Source organism: Onychostruthus taczanowskii, unplaced genomic scaffold (genome assembly GCF_017590055.1).
Source record: "Onychostruthus taczanowskii isolate IOZ18803 unplaced genomic scaffold, ASM1759005v1 scaffold3, whole genome shotgun sequence".
Classification (NCBI taxonomy): Eukaryota; Metazoa; Chordata; class Aves; order Passeriformes; family Passeridae; genus Onychostruthus; species Onychostruthus taczanowskii.
In genome coordinates, this window is record NW_024500349.1 from 2,532,350 (window position 1) to 2,553,833 (window position 21,484).

General features: G+C 38.9%; 1 protein-coding gene across 1 annotated transcript in view; it reads right to left on the minus strand.

Moving 5' to 3' along the window:
* The window catches only part of VPS50 (VPS50 subunit of EARP/GARPII complex), an 80,086-nt gene extending 61,056 nt beyond the window's left edge, over positions 1-19,030 (minus strand). Inside the window, exons 1-8 of the mRNA XM_041408816.1 lie at positions 18,919-19,030; positions 16,462-16,530; positions 9,147-9,269; positions 8,476-8,547; positions 3,902-3,955; positions 773-843; positions 239-356; positions 113-148 (exon numbers count right to left, since the gene is read on the minus strand). Coding sequence (XP_041264750.1) covers positions 113-148; positions 239-356; positions 773-843; positions 3,902-3,955; positions 8,476-8,547; positions 9,147-9,269; positions 16,462-16,530; positions 18,919-18,951 — 576 coding nt within the window. The 5' untranslated portion in view covers positions 18,952-19,030. The remainder of the gene's footprint in view (positions 1-112; positions 149-238; positions 357-772; positions 844-3,901; positions 3,956-8,475; positions 8,548-9,146; positions 9,270-16,461; positions 16,531-18,918) is intronic.
* Between the last annotated feature and the right edge of the window lie 2,454 nt (positions 19,031-21,484).

Consider the following 21,484-nt stretch of genomic DNA (forward strand, 5'->3'; position numbering starts at 1 on the left):
AAAAATATAATTTTATCCCATGCACACACCCTGTTTGCAAGACAAAAATTAAGATGACTACAAATGTAGACGTAGAATAGCTTCAAATTATACCAGTCTGCTGGGGACTTACCTCCAACATCTCACTCAAACGCACATCAGTTCTTTGCTAAAAAAAAAAAAAAAAAAAAAAATCCAGTCATTACTATGCAGGAATTAAGAAAAATATTTGCTACTGAACTAAAACAACTGTACATACCAGTGTTTTAATTGTTCTCAGAGATTTCAGCAGTCCAATAAGCAACTGTCGTTTCCTCTGATTTGCAAGGAGCCCCAAACTAGTTTGTGTGAACCCTTCCTTTGCTATATTCAGGTGTCTGCAAGGTAAAAATTAACATAATCTTCAACAATTCATAAAATAAAACTTACTTCCAATCAATTCTAACAAGTCCAACAAAATACATGGTAGAAGATAAGGCTGTCAGCATTGTTAGGGGAACTCAGAAAATGAGATTGTACCAACAGAATGGTACAATAAATGTACTAAGAAGGTACATCCTCCCTTCTGCACTTGTCTGTGTATCTCCAAAGCTTTCTGCTTCAAAGAAAACTACCAACTGCAAAAGTGAAAGCTGCAAGAGTTTGCAACTGTTTTAGTATCTCTAACTACTACTGCTAATAACATTCAGCACATGAACAGGAAATGTCATCAGCTAGCAAACTTCCTGGGTTTACAGATTTCCTGTTAAATACTTCCCCACTCTCAATCTCTGTAGTTCCTTAAGGAAGATACCTTCTTCCATTTGTGCAAATAACTGCTGCTAGCTGAAGGCCAGTCTGCAATGACGTAACACGTTCAAGTTCCTACAGAGAGACAACAGGTTAAACAAATATACAAGTTAAACAAATACAAAACAAGTTACACACCAGTGAAGACTACTGATTAGTACATTTCTCTTGAGATATTATAATGACTTTGTGGAGTTACTTCATATATTATTTGTTTCATCATTTTATATACACTAAGTACTGCAATGTAACATTCACATAAACTATATTTTGAAATACAATTCTCTTTTGAAGATAAGACAGTTGAAATATGTTTTCATTGCAGTGGGGCCCTCTACATTTATATATTGCACATTTAGTCTAAAAACTTCTATACCATTAATGCATCACAACAGAATGATCAAAGCTTCAGGGATAGAACCACAGGGTTTAATTTGCATTAATATGCCTGAGAGCAGCAAAACAAAAAACTCAAATTATGTTTCACACAGCATCTTCTTGTTTAGAAGCACTTGTGTTCCACCAATTTAATAGATGTCACATCATAATGAATGTTAATTGTATCTTGTTGACTTTCAGCTGAAAACTCTTCAGCAGAGGTGACCTGAATTTAGCTTGATTTTGACTTAGGGAAGTGCCTAGCATAATCTCAACTCCTTGAAAAAAATAAATGTTTTAATATAATTATTAGGATTTCTTTTGTTAGAACAGCTCTGCAGAAAAATGCATTCTTTCCCCAGGCTACAGAAAAAAGAGTTTTGTTTGTTTGTTTGAGGGTTTTTATGGTTTTTGGGGTTGGTTTTTTTTGGCAGGGGAGGTTTATTTTATCTTTTAATTCTGCTAATCAATTCAAAATATATCAAGTGCTTTCCATGAGAAGCGAGATTTTCACTTTGAAAACTCATTTAATTCTAATAATATGACAAACAAAAATGAGTTCAAAGTTCAGTTCAGCTTTAGATCAGCTCCCAGTCAGTCTCCAAATCACTAAGCTGCATCTTCCACCACAACCTGCTCCTTTATGTTACCAGTGTTGCCTTCTTATAAATGACAGCCTCGTTGCTGATATGCAAAATATCTTAAGAAACCAAACTTGAAGATTACTTTCCTCAATACCTACTTCTCCCTAAAAACATACTTTGCAAATACCACAGCTACTCAAAAAGCCATTGTTCCCATGTTCATGAGGAAACACATACAATAAGGAGCAACTCCACTCCAGTCCTCCTTCTTGCAAAGACTCTGTAAAATCTCTTTTTCAAACACAACTGGATGAAGAGGAATGGGAAGAGAGTGCAGTCTAAATGTTCCCAAAGAGGGAGTCTTCTGCCCACCATTTAGGGCTGAATACAATTTTCCTCTTCTCAAAAACAGTCTTTCATCCAAGAACAGAAAACTGTAAATCCCTTACCCTGCCTCTGTGCCATGCATCTTGTGGCCACAGGAGTGCCTGTTAGACCAGTACTTCACATTAGGCATGGGCTTCAAACCATAATACCCCTAAACTACATTTTGCACAGTGAAAATGTGTCCAGGATATGTGTTCAATTGCATTTTTGGTTCTTATAATGATTTGTTACTGTAGTTGAACTGGAGCTGCCATTGCAAGTTCACACAGCACAGCAGGAGGTTCATTTAGTGAATCAGTGGGAAAGTGATTCACTAAATGCCCACCAGAAATCTCCAAAAAGTCTACTGACAAGAATAATTCTGTGCAGGTCTGTGCCTGTAAGTAACACTGAAGGATTATTGACTTAATCAGGCACAAAAGCATTTAAGGAAAGGTTTTTTTAAGATTTTTACTGGCACAAGGGATTTTTAACTGTCTTTTGGAATATCTGAAAGCACTTCTAGGTATGAAATAGGTTCACCTCACTAAGATGTCTGCAATAAGAACATTAGCATTACACAGCAAAATGCAAGAACATTTGCTGCAGTTCCATTATGCAGTGAGAGGTTTTCAAGGTGAAGCTGCTGGATTCAGGAAAAGCAGCACTCACTCAAAACTATCAATTCCAAACCCACACAACAGTGAAATAATACCTGAATATTTTTATACCATACAATTACCCCTTCTTCCCCTTCTACATGATCTTGTGAAGACTCAACCAGTAGCTCTTACTGTACAGTTGCACTTACCAGCCTCTTTCTGCAATAGCCTCCCACCTCATCACCCTTTTAACTAAAACTGAAACAACTTTACTGTTACAGCCTTTTTCTTCCACCTGCTATCGAAGGAGATGATGCAAGCAATGGTCACTTCTCCCCTCCCCACACTGTTCTTTAAACAGCAGCACTCCTTTCCCCAGGTAATGATGCCAGAGCACAGATGGCAACTTCACTAAGGCTGGATGCACTGGCCATAAGAGCAAGAGAACAAAAAGGATGTTGTGTCCTCTGGATTATGAGGAAAATTACTGCAGCTCCATGACATCTACCACAGGTTAACAGCCAGGAAGCCATCTTTGCTCTTCCACACTCTCTCCAGCTTCTTGCCCAAAGAATTGCCATAATCACCAGTACAACAATGGTGATGTAAGGCGCTGTACACAAACAAAAGTATTCACCATTCTCAGACTAACTTACTAACAATCACCATTTTCACTTTGCAGAATTGTTTGGACATTACTCCCGGGTACACAGTGTGACTTTAGGGGATGGTTCTCTGCAGGGACAGGAGTTGAACTTGATGATCCTAGTGGGTCCCTCCAACATGACATATTCTGTGACTCTGTGATTCTCACAACTGCCTGTGATTAGTGGCAGGTAAGTGATCTTAAGAAAGATCACTACTGCTTTCTCTTATGGAATAAGATGTGACACCACTCCTAAACAGGGGCAATAAAGCAGCTCCTGCTCCAAGTCTGTTACAGGTATTAGCTAATCCTGTGAATTCCTGAATTCTTCAGAAGGCCTTGTAAAATGACCATATTACAGAATCTTTATCATCTTAAGGACTTTCAACTCAATACACCGCTGGTTTTCACTATAGAGACAGAGCTTTAGCATACAAAAGAGCTGGTTCTAACCAGGCACTAGCACCCCTACTACAAATCACTGTAACGACAAAACTGCAGCATTATAACAGCACAAAATTGAGCAGTTTATTCTTGAAAATTGTTAGTTGTCTTACCTCAACATATGCAGGCTGTTTTTCAAGGATTAAATCTGCAACTTTTTTAGATACCTTAAAAAGAAGAACACTCCATGTGATACATAGCAATCTCAATTACATAGGCCATGCCCACAATAAAGTTCTACAAGCTTATGATTCTCTACCATTACATTCTGCATTTATTAACATTCTGCATTTATTAACAAATATTCCACAACAACATATAAAAAAATTGTAAAAGTTATGATGAGCTTTCCTTAGAACGAAGATAAGAGAAATGTTCACAAGTCCATCTAGCAATTAGTGCGCATTTTTAGACTACTCACTTAACTCTCTACTTGTTAATGAACATGCTAGAAAAGCAAATAGAAATAATTTGGGGTACTGCAAGTGTTTACATTTTGCTCATGCTATTGCTACACTACAAATTTAAGCTAATGACACAGCATGGTGTGCTGGCTTGGGCTGGGGTATTCAATTTTCTCCAAAGTACTTGAGCTGAAACCATTTTGATAACACAGAGGTGTTTCAGTTGAGCAGTGCCTGCAGAGAATCAAGGCCTTTTCTATTCCTCGAACCACCTCACCAGCAAGTGGGGTGGGGGTGCACAAACCTCTGAGAGGGGACACAGCTGAGGCAGCTGACTCAACTGACCCATGGGATATCCTAAATGTACGGCGTCATGACCAGCACATACAGTTTGGGGAGAAGAAGGAAGGGAAGGATGCTCAGAGTGATGGCATTTGTCTTCAAAAATAAATGCTACACATGATAGAGCCCTGCTCTCCTGTAGAAGGCTGAACAGCTGCCTGCTCATGAAAAGCAGTGAATTAATTCCCTGTTTTGCTTCAGTTGCTTTTGCTTTACCTATTTTTAGCTATTTCTTCTGCATTATCTACCTTTATCTCAACCCATGAGCTTTTTCACTTTTACTCCTCCCATTCTCCCCCCATCCCACTGGTGGAGAAGTGAGTGAGAGGCTGTGTGATACTTCATTGCCATCTAGAGTTAAACCACAACACATTTAACATAAGAACACTTATCTTTGAGACCGATACTGCATTAAAGTAAAACTATGCCAAAATGAATATGCATCCTCTACATATTATACCCTTTCTTTAGAACACAGAATATGTATATTTTAAAATTTTCTCCATTCTCTGAGTATTCTAAGTAGAACACTCCTGAGAGCTGCTGTCTGTATTGAATTTAAAAACTGGGCATTGCTACCTTAATCAATCTCTTGTCCACAAACACAGAAGCTTAAAAAGAAATCCAACAGTAACAGTCTTATAAACGCCAGCTTGAGAATAGTGTATTTAGTTTTGTTTTCCATCAGGGACTAAACATATTTAAGAACTGGTTTCATACATGACAAAGGAATTATTGGTATTGCTCTATATCCTTTTGGGGGAACAATACTCCCAGAAGTGGAAATAAAATAAAACTGGCTATGACAGCCAGCCCACAATGCACTACTGGCAGAGAGAAACAAAGAGGTTTTTGTAAACTTGACTGCTTGACTGCTATGTTTGCCTAAACATAGCACAGATTTGAGCTCTTCAATCAGCATTCCTGAAACAATCTTATGTTGGCTCCACCAGCTCAATTCCCATCCTCTGGAAGAGCACTTGCACATAAATACTCTTTGCAATATTCCAGTGTCATCAGGGACAAGGAGCATATACCCAGCTATGTTTTCCTCTTTCCATATCAAAAGCAAGCCAGACGCACAGAGCAATTTTAAAACTGTTCAGTTGTTCTTAACCTTTTAGTTGTTCCATAACTAATAAATCCTTCCTCTGCAGGACAGCAGAAGAACCACTCCAGAGTGAGGTGGGGTCAGGATAGGATATTATCAAGCCAAATGCTACACAAGCCAACATGACCCTGGGTCTCTTAAGAAAATTTCTTCACTCCAGTCTATGCACTGTGAAATTTTCACCTTCTTTTTTCAACGTATTCTTCATTCTAGTCCTGTACCTGTAAAAAACTTTAGAACATGGATATATCTGCTAGATAGTCAATGCTCTAGTACTGTTAAGCAACGTTCAAGCAGTATACATGAATAAAAGATACATTTATTTTCAGTTTCTACACTCTTTTTGTTTTGCAAGTCCTCAGTTACCCTTGACTAATAACTACCTCAACACTAACAAGCACCTGCCACAGGCACTTTTTTTTCTTTCCCAGTACTTAGTGATACTACTTTTCTTTCTGAGGGTCCAAGCCCTCAGATACTTTTTCAGATGAGCAATACTATCGCCAGATACTTCATTTATTTCCAAGCTGTCACACCCCTTTTGGCATCTTCCATACAATTGTGTTGTGCTCAGTCTTGGAATCCTGAACTGCAGCTGCTAGCACTGAATGTGACCGTGGTTATCAACGCCTGCCAACAACGTTTGCTGAAGGGACAAACAATTTTCTCTTTCTTAATCACATCAGTAAAAAGTATTTCATCTCCTAAGGAAAAAACAACATAGCGAAGGATATGAGACCACTAATTAAAATGAAGTCCAGCAGACATACAACTAAAAAGCCTTTCTAATCCAAATTGTCTGTAACAAGACAATTACAAATTAAAGTTGTTATGATACATACATTAAAAAATGTTTGAGCAAGTTGGGATCCTTCCAGTGGAATGGAAAACTATTGAGAAAACTACAGAAAATAAGTCTATAGTGACCCTGAAAACAACAGGATGACCAAGATCAGCTGTGCAAAAGCAGTAAGTTGTTAAAGATCAGAGCTCTAGCACCTGTAATTCACACTCATATAAGTGCTTTGCATTAGAAGAATTTAGAAGTTGGTATTATCTCCAAACTATTATTGTAAATTCCTCTGCCAGCTGCAGGTACAGACACTGAAGTGAAAAAGGCAGTATTTAGTTTTTTGCAGAAGCAGAGCCATTGCGTAATATGTCAACAGGCTTCTTGAATCCTCTACCTAATAATCTATTCACCATTAAAATATTTTTAGGACTGAACTAACAACATACAACATTCTGCAGTTTTGTCTTCCGTGAAAGACACTAACGTCCTTTAAGGCAGACAGTTCTCTAAATGACCTATCACAAGATAAATGTATAATAACTGAGACACAAGAAACAAACATGCAACAGTCTCTCACACTCAACCTGAAAATACGACATAAGGACACAAAACACAGCATATAAGAAATTTTAGCACTTTGGCACACGCTCAAGGAGGAAATAATTCCTTCCTATACCAGAAACACATTTTGATGAAATTAAGAAAGAAACAAGCAAGGACCAATCCTGACTGGGGGAAGTTGGTGAGGGAAGAACTGGGCACATGTTTCTTGTCAAAAGTTTTGGCTTTGAGAGCTTTTGCCTGTTTGTATTCTAAAAGACACATCTGGCCATATTTACTGGAAGCCTTGTGCTCAGTTCTCTTTCCTATTATTCATTAGCTGCATGCACATTTCAGTTCAAACATTTCATGGCAGCAGCCATGCCCTGAAACTACTCCCTCAGCTGCAGCCAGTTCGCATCCTGCAAGCAAAAAATGGCCAAGACATTGACAACACATATCAGGATTATGCAGCATAGCTCACTCAAGTTGTCTCAGTCTTGAGAGCACTTTCTTGCAAAAAAAGGTCTCCACATGATGTCCTCTTAAAATTAAAAAAAAAACCCTACCACCATCACATAGACAAACATTCCAAAAAAATTACTACCTCTCATGCACTTCCAATTTCTGTCCTTACAAATCTTGGTGAGAAACACAGAATATTCATTTCCTCAACTTCTTACTACTCTTTCACAAAACTTCATAGGTGTATTATGGGGAAAGCAGTTTAAGGCAGAAGGCACTTGATTTATGTATTGTTAACAACGCAAGATTCTCTATACATTTCATTTATTTGAAGACATGAATTAGGATTATTACTTCTATTTTACTTGCAGATACTCTCCAAATGCCACAATTAATAGATTTGTTTCCTGCACCATGTTATTCATCTCAAAAGAGTAACAGAACAATTAACATATGAATAGAAAATTTAAAATTCTGCAACATAACAAGCACCTTTCAAATGCTGCAACTCCAATTTTGCCTCATACCTCACAGTTACTACTCATTACATTTCATTTGGTTTATTACATAATAACTGTATCTGTGTTCCCTAGAAACCCTTGTGAACAATTAACATATTGGCAAATGAAAAGTAAGAGAAAATAGCATCTTCAAGGAGAGAGTTTTTAAAACATTTTAAGTCTTACATTGCCAGAAATCCCTCATTGCCAGAAGTCCCACTAGTCCACTATTCAGCACTGTGTTGAACATTACAAGATAAACTTTCAAAAAGTCAAGTTTCTAAAGAAATTTAGCACATTTGCTCTTTGTTACAATACTTAACACTAAGATTTACTTTCATCATTTCATATGATTATATGATTTAGTGATGATTTTCCACTATAAAAGCACACAACATGATGTTAAAAAAATACTTAGTTTAAAAAATCTGATGTGTTAAGAAATCAAATTTTTTTCAGTTACATTTCTTGCTAGACTTACAGACAAGACAACAAATTGTGTAAGAGTACAGAGGAAAAAACTTTTACTTACAGCAGCTTGCTGTTGTTTTAGTTTATCTCTGTACTCTTCCAGTTCTTGAAGACTAAGTACTGGAGGAAGCCTCTGCATTTAATAAATTAAAATCAGTGAGAATTAAAGGTTGTTAACTCACACATAGCATTAGCTAGGCAATCAGTTTCATTAAAGAAACATTCTTGTGGCTTCTGTAATCTAATTTGCAGAATTAATCCATTTTTTTCAAATGATGGATACTGCAATCAATTAGTGTTAAAATATACAATATATGATCATAATTGCTTCATGCAGTATTATAATTATCTCAAAGTTACTCTATTTTACGTCATATATGTATACACACAACCACCCAATCACAGAAATTATTGTCTCTGTCAGTTTGCTAAAAAAATACACAAAATATAGAAAAGATTTGTTTCCTCACCTATCTTGACTTTTTCACTTCAGTTTAAATTACAATATGCCTGTTAACACACTCTACTGCATTAAAAGAAGAGACTATATACTATATATGTGCACCAATAGTCTATGCTAGAAGCTGCACACAACTGCAAGATGACGTAGGGGAGTACAGTGTTGTACTCATACAAGATCTAAGAAACAAAAAATAGCCCATTGAAACAAGCATACTTTTGGTCTTCATTTTTTGTTATGTTACCATTTTTTCTTTCAAGATGATAGCTTACCTCTAATTCATACTTCACAATATCAAAGGAGTCATTGGAAAAATAAACTTCTTCAATGCTGTTAATTATTTCCTGTTGTGCCTGAGGATCAGTTGGTTCTTCATGTAGTTCTCTGAGCTCCTCCTGCATGAAATAAAAATAATTTCCATAATGTAATAACACATCTGAGGAAGAATGACCTTTTAACAAAACTAACATCTTCCAAAAGCCACTTCCAACATTAGCACAAGAAGCAGTGGCAAAATACACAAAAAGATCAGCACACTGTGGCTTGTACTTCCCATTAGGGAGAGCAAGACATCCAAAACTTTTCAAAAAACATAGTGTAGACTTCAACGTTGCAGCTCACTTAAACACTTCTTCATTGATTTATTGCACCAATTGCATACTGAGTTCAGTTTTTTCCTCCTCACCTTTAGAAATTCTCATAATAAACTAAAAATAAACTGGCAGACTATTTCTCCAGAAGGAGAAAAAAATTGCACAAAACAAAACAAATACAACCCGAATTTTTAAAACAGAAGAACCCTCTTTGTAAATGACATGTAGACAGTGTCATTACAAATGCATAACTTTTCAGTTCAGCCCTTACATTCACTGAAATAAAAGTCATGACATTAAACACTTCATTTCTACAGGTAAAACCTGAACAGATCTGCCTTCTTTGCACAAGATTAACAGCTCTCAGATTTTAGCACAGTGGTCTAAGCAGAGATGTACTGTCAGCTCTCTGAAAGCTAAGATTCCAGAGATAAGCATCCCTGTCCTTGCTGTCACGATCTCCTCTGGAAGCTCTCCCCGGCAGCCCAGATGCTTCCAGTGGCTGAAGCAAACCAAGGACTCAGCCTGAACCTCCTCCTCCTCTGCTGCACTGGACACTGCAACTAACACTGGCCCTCAACTGGCCCTCAATTCACTCAAAAAAAAATGAAAAATCCTTTATCAGAGACTCGAAAGCGAGAAATGTTAGAATATTCTTTTCATTAAAAGTAAAGATAAAATGGATTAAATTGCTTGATAATGAAATTAAACTCTGGTGAAGCAATCCAGCAGACTGAAGAGTCCCATAATGACCCTGAGCCTCCCAGCAGTGCTGAGTTATTCCAGAGGGGCAAGGTGCTGGTATTTTCAACCCAAAGAGATCAAAGGTTTATTTCACCAGCTAATGGTATCCAATTTTAGATTAAATGTCTGAACAACCACTAATTTGCTTATTTTGCACGTCAGCTGCTGAGATAAGGTCAATGTGCAGGCGTCCCGAGGCAAAGTGACCCTTACAATACACAGCTATGCTGTAAGAGGCAACCAAGGGGTCACAAGTGGGCTGTTCGGAAGAGCATCAGAGGAGCCGCTGCTCCTCTGAAATACTTCTCACAAGAAAAAAAAAAAAATAAATAAATAAAAAAAAGGAAAAAATGAAAATAAGAAAAAGGGGGGGCGGTGGGAAAATAAAAAGCAACGACTCCGATACAGAAAAAAACGGGTTTCAAGCGTACGTCGCGTCCCCAAGCGGCCACACGCGAAGCCGAAGGAAGGCTCCAGGCGCGGCCGCCGCGGTGCTCGGGCGCCCCCGCTGGGCCGCGGGCCAGGCCGCAGCCGGGAGGCTCCGAGCCGTGACGGGCCAGCGGGGAACGGGAGAAAAACCATCGAGGAGACAGCGGGGAACCGGAGAAAAGCTCTCTAGCAGCCACCTTCTCCCGCCCAAGCGCCTCCGATCCCCCCCTGAAACGCCTGATGCAGTCACTGCCACCAGCGCAGGTGAACGCAGCAACCCACGCCCAGCCAGAGAAAGGATATGGACTGCACCCACAGACCGAGAGGAACAAGGAAATAATACAGTTATATCGTTATATAGCTGTAATGGTAGCTTTATAATGTACACCTCACTGTAAATCAGTTTCACATCTTACAGTACACTGAGTTTTAGCTATATGAAACTAAAATTAAAAATTATCCAAGACAGGCAACGGGGTCCACTGAACCACTGCAAATGGAATAACTGAATTTATCATCCAATATTTGCCTACAAGTTCCTGCATGACTGTTTCCTAAAAGAAAAAAAAAAGATGAAAAACCAACCAAAGAAGAAATGCTTAGGATCATTTGAAATTCTGGACTACTGATACCTTGTCATGTTGGTGAAAAAATATCTCAATACCATAGGTCAGTGGTGATTTACATCTGCTAAAGATGCATTAAGAAAGCCATTACGGCTCAACATATTCTGGATTTGGAGTGCCTAGGAAAATTGCTAAGAAACCATTTTATTCTGTCTCAGAAAGATCACTCATCTGAGTGTTTCTTGTCAAAACACTACTCAGGAAAATATTTATTAAATTAGAAGGTTTTTCTTTACCTTGTTCATTTTTTTCTAGAAAAGCAGTCTAGTTATAACTCTCCAAGATAAACTGTAGCTCCCCCATAAATTACATTACCTGACACCAGACTTTCTGCCATGATAACCTGCAGCTTTCAGCACATCACGCTCCAGAAGCTTGAAATAACCAATATAGCGAAGGAAAATTTATTCACTCACCACTAAAGGAGGCAACTATCCCTAGCTAAAGTTTATTTGCTGATATTCCATTTTCCTCATCCTTTCAATCAGATATACAAAAACAATTTACTATGTAGAAATAAGTCCATAGTTTCAGGGGTCTTGGCAAAGGGCCAGTTTAGCTCTGTAGACTTGGTACTCACGCACTTAGTAGAAGGAAAGAGAGAAGATCTATTAAATCCCTCAAGGTATTTTTCCACCCCAAAACTTGTCTAGCTATTGCCATATAAATATCCTCCTCAAAAAGAAAAAAGTAAACATTAAAACACACTTATAATTTTACGGTTTATGTTAATTCAGCAATTCCGAGTGCTATTCTGAACAGAAAAACCTGTCAAAAATTTTGACAGCAGGGATCTCATGATAATACCCTTACAGAGAACTTTGCCACTGCTAAACAGAATTAACTAGATACACAGGAGGTCAGAAGGAGCAGCATATTGGCAAGGGGGACCCCACAACCTTCACTTCAATCCACCTGTCCAGGTTAACACATGCATCCAGCAGTAGAAACTCTCCAATAAATAATGGGCCAACACAGCCTGGTAAGACACTGTTTCACAGGATACTCATTTTCCCTAAGTTTTATTCAGCAAGCGGACTCATCTCCTACCTAAAACTCGTGCCACTTGTGGTGCCAATTGCATCTTTTTTTTCCCTAGTACCGTGGGATCATACTTTCATGGAAAAACAATTTATCCTGTCAGGTTACCACTAGTGCAACCTTCAGCAGCAGGCCTCATTATGTCACCTAAACAGTGAAAGACAGCATCTGGGAAGGAAAAGAAAGAAGGAAAAAGAAGTCTGACAGCTTTGCATGCTCAAAGAAGCCATTGCTAAATAAAACACAGTGCTTGCATCCACACACATCTCATATCATTTTGTCTTTCTGTCCTATGGAAATAGGAGTTTACAGTCTAGAAGCCTGTGGCAATTCCTTGAAATGTATTTCAGAAGAGTCATCTCATTGCAGACTCATCTGAAATGCAGTTCAGCAAGTTTTAGATGTCTACCCAGCTATTTCCCAGTGCATCACACTCCCACTCTCCTTGGATGCTATGTTGCCTGTAGCAGCAAAACCAATATTGCTCTGCTGAATGAAGCATTGCTTGTAAGGAGTAGAAGCAAACACTTTCTGCACTCCAGTCACTATCACCTAAAAGACTGGGAAATGAAGACATTGAAAAAAGTTAACTGACACTACTCAGGAAAAAAAAAAAATCTAAACAGTTTCTAATCTAGTTAAAAGCTGAAGTTCAGCAACAGCCTATGCACTTTTTTTTATCTGGAGACTACCAGGGGCCAGGTCTGCACTATACTGATTTGGACACAGCCTCCCTTTCTGTCATGAACCAAAAACACACCAATGAATATCCTGCTGCTTTATATCCCTCCATTCTGAGCATGGATAACACCTGTGCTAAAATCCAATCCTAAATATCAGGATAAGAGCCATGCTCAACAAATTCAATCAGCAGCTATACTGCAACACTGCACCACTGTGAAATAAAAGTATTAAAGCATTTATATATGTATCTGTATACACACATGCAAACACAATCTTTGAATTCTATCTATACACAAAGATATATTTAGAGATTATATTTGTCTTATAATCACAGAATCACAGAATACACTGAGTTTGAATGGACCCACAAAGATCATCAAGTCCAACTCCTGGCCCTGCACAGGACCATCCCCAAAAGTCACACCATGTGCCTGAGAGCATTAGCCAAATGCTTCTTGAATTCTGTCAGGCTTGGTGCTGTGACCACTGTGGACAGCTGTTTCAGTGGTCAACCACCCTTGGGTGAAGAACCTTTATCTAAAATCTTATCTAATGTATATACTATAACAGTATATATTTAATATAGCAATATACATATATAACTATATATATAAATCTAATTTTCTCTGTATGTTTTATATAACAATTATTGTCTATAATACCAAAAAATACAATGTATAACTATATATATACTTTGCTTTTCCCCCCTGCCCCTCCCTCCCCCTTCCCTAGCTAGAAAAGGAAGTACCACAGGGAAGTTGGTGGTATTCCCTATCTTTCATAGAAAATGCTCAGAACCTCCTTTTGATTTTCCCTTGTTCAATATATGCAGAGAGTACCTACTAAAAAGCTCTCACTCTACCAAAACAAATATTATACTTTGAAAACCACTCTCCTAATGGAGAGAACAACAAAGCCTATCCATAGAACACATGTTAGCCACACTACTACTTAATGCACTCCTGAAAAGCACTCAGCTACTGCTGGGGAAATAGAAACCCACACTCCTATGTCTATATGAAAAAAACATTTTTAAAATAACCTCAGTGTTATTTACCATGATAAGCTACAAAATCAAATAATATTTGTATATTGCATATGAGCTGATTATCATCAAAATAGCATAACCTAATTCAAAGTCAACTCACCATTAATCCAACACACCTGAATTCAAGCATGCAAAATACCTACCTCAGACTTTTGTGACAAAACTGTTATCAGCTTGGGAAACAACAATAACAGAATGGTTCAAAAGAAATTAGTTTCCCTGGGTAATCAGGGTATGCCAATGAAGTAAGGTATCTCAGTCAAAATAGATGTTATGTCCTTCTACAGATGACTTTCTCTTCCAGATATCATAGAATCATCAAAGAATCATCAGAGAATGATGGAAGGGATCTTGGACATCATCTAGTTCCAACTCTCCTGTCATGCACACCTTTCACTAGACCAGGTTGCTCAGAGCTCCATCCAAGCTGGCCTTGAACACTGCCAGGGATAGGGCATCCAGAACTTCTCTGGGCAACCTGCTATATCCAGCCTTGCAGTTCAGATCTGGCTTCTCTACTTTATGAGACTTTATCAGACTCAAACTATTATACACTTACTTCCTACTGAGATACTTCCCTATGTGAGTGAGTTGGCTGCACGAGTCTGTATTAACAAGTTAAGCAAGTTTGCTGGTGATTTGCCTTCATATGATACGAAATTTAACTTTTTCGAAATAGTTGCAGAACTTATTGAAGTACCAGTTAACATGAGTGAATACACTCAGGTACTCACTAAAATGTCCAAATGCCTAATAATTTCATTGCCTGAAAATAAAAAAATGAGGGGTACAGTCATCACTTCATCATGCTGGCCACAGTCAGCAAACAGTCAGCAAATTAACAACTTTCAGATATCCAGACCCAAAAGAATTTTGCTGGTTATGCTTTCAGGGGATGGAATGTCAGCAGATTCTTCTTCCTGTCCTCCCTATTTCCCATTTGACCTCCAAACTAGTGTGGTAGTCCGTCATCCCAAAAAACATGGGTTTGTACCTAGGGTTGTCTAACAAATGGCTTGTCCTTTTACCAGTAACTCACACTGGCCCTAATTAATGCTGACCCTGCAGCCTTTCATTATATATACTTCTGTATAGCTTTAATGCAGCTTTTGAAGTTTTCAGTATCATTTGCCCTAAATCAGTCTGGAGATACCAATTTAAATGTGGAAGTGTGACGATGAAAGTGCACCATCATAACCATTCTGCCATCAAAACAGCTTGAGACTTTCATGATTCAAGGGTTAAATAAAAACAATTATTGCTACACAGTGTAGACTTATGAGACATATAACATGAAACCATTACAGAATGGAAATCCAGCCAAGATACCCTACATCTGCTTTTACCTGGAGAGCCAACTTGGCAAAAAACTGGTTGCTCAGGGAGTGGCAGGAATCTGCAATTGTGAGACTTAAGCAATGAAGATGTGACAGGTTTTTCAACATTGCTGCAACTGAATACTTCTACTCTTTGATATCAACATATTGGCCACTGTTTTACAAAGTATAATGTACCAATTCAGAGACTCTTACCTGATTTTTCAAATATATAGCAGTGCTAATTTTCTGATCTGTCTCAGCACAAGCAACATATTACACAGTACTTATACAGAGATAAAGAAACACAAGGGGTCTTGCGGTCTGACTTTTTAACTGTTGCAAAATAGGTCATCTAAATTAAAGTCAGTAATTTAAGAATCTTATTGGTTAAAGGCAAAGACCAAATTCACAGAAAATAATAGACAACAACCACAGAAGTCTTGTGAATCCTCCCCTCAGATCAACAGGGAATAAGGAACAGCCAATTATTGTGACAATTGTACCCTCACACATAGATTACTCAGCACGACTTGTGAGATGACAGTGAGCTGGCTTCATTTAAATAGTGAGACCCAAAAAAAATACCAAAAACTATTGCTATTATAAAGAGCTAGCTTTTAAAGTAGAACATGAAGTTAATTATATATGCTGAAGATTAAAACTATGAAATTTCAAAATATACTTACAGCACCCAAACCATGAAGAAACTAAATGTTAACACTAGAACTATACAGGCCATCCACACAGCATCTACTTTCCAAAGTAAAACTCAAAAAGGCTTTTTTTCTTTTTTCTGCTTTTTTTTTATTCACTCCAGCAAGAAACCTAAATAATATTAAGATCAACATCCTGTGACAACTGAAAAGTTTCAAGAAAAAATTTTCATGCAAATTCATTTGGAGTTGGTGAACTGATTTTTCTCACAGCTCTTAATTCTTTCATTAAAACACTCTAAAAGACTTTCGGCAAGAAATAAAACTGAAAAAAGAACAACAGTAAACCTGGTGTTAAGGAAGAAAAGAAGACACAACTAAATGTCATTCAGCTATAAAATGAAAAACTAAAAACAAAGAGAGTGGGAGGGGAGGAATGTTGTATCATACCTTAGTAGGAAACCGAAAGTTTTCAATAGGACTGAGGTCATTAACACTCTCCTGAGGACTTCTTAGACCCTTTAAAAGAATTTTAATAATCAGTTAAGTTTGATTCCTTTATGTATCTTGCAATCAAGTCTTACCTGATGTTGAATAGGTATCTACAGGTCCCTTAATAAATACTCTGACATGTTGCTGGAAGGCTAAGACCTCATTCTAGAAACATTAAAGCAAGATCACTGGTATATAAATTATGCTCCACAAACATCTAAGCATTTCCAGTTTTATGCTGCAATATGTACCTTTTCAGTACAGTTCACTAACATTTTCTTTACAAAACTCACTCACATCCTCCTGTCAATATCCAGGTGTTATCTTAAATTTTAGAATGAGCATGTGTCAAAAAAACATAGCATACTTTGTTCCACTAACATAATGATTTAATGGAATCAAATAACTGAATTCAAGTTAGGTGCCACCTAATCTATTGCAAGATTATTTCTGATTGATAGTATACTTTTCTACTTACCATATTCCACTACTAGGACTGGCTTTCCCTATGTGTAACTGAACTGAAAAGGTTGCATATCCACACTAGCTGCTTTATATAACTATTACTCCTTAAAACACGTATAGCCACATAAATAGCATGTATGTTTGTTGAATATCAAACATATTCACAATTTTCATAGAAAGGTTTGGGTTAGAAAGAGTCTAAAGATCATGTAGTCCCAAACCCCCTGCCATGGGCAGGGACACCTTGCACTAGATCAGGATGCTCAGGGCCCCATCCAACCTGGCCTTGAACACTTCCAGGGATGGGGAATCCACAACTTCTCCTGACAACCTGAAACAGCATCTCACCATTTCAAACAGCAATACCACAGAACAGGCTGCACAGAATATTTTCTGCCAGCTCCCTAGGCAGAAATTAATCTACAAGTTCAGGTTTCAGATATGGTTCTGACTCCAGCTTCCCTTGAGACTTCAGTGTGTTCCTGTGAGTCAAAAGTTTCAGGCAGATTTTCTTCCTTCTCATATGATCAATGTTAACAGTATTTTTTCTAAGCCCTTTTCTGGTCCTGGGTACCTATATTTCTAAAAGGACCTGTGCAAGTACTATATTAGTTTATGGTGAGAAAGTTTGTATTTATTCCTTGAAACTGACAAAGTGTTGTACATAATTTCAGTGCTAACTACTACATTTTACAACTGTTTCATCCTCCCAAGATGCAAAACCTCTCCATTTTGGTTTTGATTCTCAGATTTTGTCACACATCGCTTCAAAACATCCTCCCTCTGCAGTTGCCACCATCAAAGATGACTCACCTCTGCGCATCAGAAATTCAAAGTAAGAAACAAGCACAGCAACTGCTGCAGTTTCTCATACTTCACACAAATTCATCCCTACGTCCTCTCCAAAATATGTAGTTCTAGTGACTTACCTCCAGAAGAAATAAAATGTTTCACTTATCAAATGGTAAGTGGAACCTAATCTTTCCAAATGACTGAAAATTGCCTAAGTTGTTATTATTTGCAGAAAACATCATCTCCACACCGGGCAGGCTTCCCAGCACTCCTCCTAGTCAATCTGAAAACGAATTATGCAACCCTCTACTGAAGTGGAACAGAATATTATTTTGGCAATTCCACTTTCACACAAGTGTTCGTTTTTAAGCCCTGCCTCCTGCATAAGGATCACAACTCTGAGAGCATAGTTTTAGGGAAGAAAAAAAAAAAAAAAAAAAAAAAGCTTCTGACTTTCTACATGATTTTCTATAACTATCTAGAATATCTGATGTGGGCGACACAAGTGATTTTTTTTTTAAGTTCTCCAATTAGACAAAAATAAAGAGGCTTTTTTTTAGGGATATCTTTTATATGTGAATAACTGGAATGTTCTGCTGATACACTTCCTTAAAAGGACTCTCAATCTTAGAAATATTGGTCCAAAAGTAGGCTTAGATCTACACAATCCTGGAGACAACAGGTACAAGTGGCCCACGGCAGTGAGCTGACAGACATACCGAGTGCTCTGGTACACACTCACTATGTGCCCACCCAGATATGTCCCTGGCACCTTCTCAGCCTCGCCTCCCTATGGACCAAAGGCATTTGCTGCCAGACAAAGCCATGTTACAGAACCACAGCCCGGCGCTCAAAATTATATGTCAAAAAAACAAACTGACACGGGCCCAGCCCTGTCATCTTCAACAACGATTTCTCTGTTGTGACATGAGCTACGCGGTGGCACCTGCGTACGCTTCCATTTCTCGGCAGAGAAAACAAGGTGGATGCGTGTGCAGCAGGAGCTCGCACGCCCCAAGCCTTCCCTCCCTCCCCGGCAGGACAGAGGGCGATGTCCGCGCACAGGCGGCTCTGCGGAGTACCCCGGCACGGCGGCCCCGAGGAGAGCCGGGGACGGCCGTCGCGGTACCCCGCCGCCCCCCGAGAAGAGCCGCTCACCTGGCGGGTCATAAGCGACTTGATCTTCTGCATGATGGCCCCGCCGCCGCCCCGACTGCGCTCAGCGGCCGCGCAAGGCGCCGGGGCACGGCGCAGCCATGTTGGGCGCCACCTGACCGCGCTCGCCCGCGGCTCCCCGGGAGCTGTAGTTCTCCAGCGGCCGGCCCGACTACAAGTCCCGACAGCGCGGCCGGCAGGGCGGGCCTGGAGCTGCGGCTGCCGGGGCGGGTGGGGTGTTTGAGTATTGGGGTTTGTTTGTGTAGGTTTGGACGTGCTTAGCTCAGAAGGTAAAACGAGGCTCTGTGTGTGGAGACAAGCCGGGGCGTACACGAAGGCGAGGGAAATTTCCTGGTTGTCTCGGGTTCTTCCTGGCGTTAGGCACACAGCGCGTCTGGCCTGTTCGCGGGTGATGAATGTAGTTTTGCATCAGCAAAACAGGCTTGTGTCACTCTTATTTAGTTGTATTGATAGCAGCTTTAAAAAAACACACACACCAAGGCCCACTAGATAGTTTTTTAAGTCTATTTTATATCAACACAAGGCAAGGAAGAATTTATCCTACAGTCTTTGCTGAAGCGGAGACAGCTTTCGAGGGTGGGACCACCTGCACCTCCGCTGTGGCACGGTTGTGCCTGTAGAAAAGGTTTTTTTTCCTTGTCGAGGGCACGTAGGTCAGCCCCGCTGTTTCCTGCTCCTGCTGTTACTCAGCGCCGCAGCTGCTGCTGTGTTGGGGCAGGGCCGGGCAGGTGAGAGCAGGTGCCTTTGAAACGGCACTGACAAAGGAGGGTCGGGAGCCATGGCCCCTCCCTGCTTCCTTTGCCAGGAGCTCATTACTTCTGGCTGCCATTGGGAATATCGTGTGATTGTTTAGTAGAAAACCTCTAACAATTTTAGCACATAACAAAGTTACTTCTCATTAATAAAATAACTAAAAGTTGCAGGATGTTGGTGCTGCAAATAGTGTTGCTTTAATGTAGTTGCTTCTATTCAAAAGGAGGGAGGTTTGATTTGTATTAAGTTTAAATGCCATTTAACAACTAGTACAAGCTACAAGTCTGCTGAAAAGAAAATCCATTTTTCACGTGCACGACATTTGTGTGGGTTCATGTAAAAACTTGAAGTATATTAATAACATCAAAAATATGTTAAAATGCTGGAAATAACAGGGCAGAATTGAAAAACGTAACTCTGCTTATCTCTTTTTTTTATTATTATTTTCCTAGCCCATATGGGGCATTTGAAGTTTTATTCCAATGCTAAAGGTCCCATTATTTCATTTAGAACTTAGTTAGAATCTATGACCAATATTTTGTTACATAGTGAAATCAAGTAGATAATTTCTAACCTAGGTTTTATGAAAGGTTGCAATTTGATATATCAAGCATACAGTTAGGTGGATTAAGCAGCTTCCAAACAGCAACGTTCAGGTGGACAGGGCAATGGAGTCAGAAAGCTTTTGGGAATATGTGAAATACTCTCTTCATCTCCTGACATATGTCAGGTGGTGATATTATTTCTGGTGAGATCACTGTACTTCTGCTTTATTAATCTGTTATAACCCTTGTGTTTCTTATATTGGACCTGGAAGCATCTGGGTGTTCTCACCTCTCTTTAACTAAGGTAAAAATTGAGTGCTCATTCCTCCTGATGGGGGATTAGCACCTTGCTGGACCCCTGCTTCTAGCACACAGTGAGGGGGAGGCAATTTCTTCCTACAAGTTGCTCCTGCACAAAGCAGAATAAAGTCTAGCCTAATGTTTGTTAATCCATAATAGTTTGTCTAAGTGCTGTTTAGTGAAAAATACTGTGTGGTTTTGTATGGATAAACCATCTCTGTCACTGCTAATATTTGCTGTTGCAAACTGTTACTGCACAGCTCTGGGAGGGGTTGTCCAGTTTGATGCTGATTTGTATGGTGAATGACAGCTTTGGACAAAATCCAAATCCTACATTAATATTAATTTAAACCGATGTAAGTTAATGGAGAAGAAACAATAATCAGCAGTTAACAACTGTAGTAAGCTCTCCACTCTAGCCATAGGATTTTCATTTCAATGATGTGTCATAGATACTTGACATCACATGTTGTTTAAAGAAAGGGAGTTAATTCTTTGCTGAGTTATACTTACTTTAAGGAAAAAATACAGAAAAGTTATGGGCTTGAAAGTGCTAAGAAAAAAATTAGAAAGGCTCTTTAACAGCTGTTTTATGGGGGGTTTTTTGTAACAGAAAATGAGAGAATGAGAGGCTGTCGGAAAAGTTCTGAAAAAATATTCTGACTACTAATTTTAGTTTGAAATAAGCATGTAGCATCACAGTATTTTTATGAAACTGTAACTAAAGGAAGTTAATGACTGTATAACCTGTTCACTTGATGCGTTTACTTACTTCTATTAATTAAATGTACTTTGTATTGTGTGCCCCATTTATTACATTCTGTGTCATATTTGCTATGACTGCTGGGGATGGGTTATGATAAAGTCAGAGGCAATGAAGATGGGTCCTCATCTAACAGGTGCTCCACTCCCTTTGTTCTTTGTATACACATATTCAAATCACATAAGGC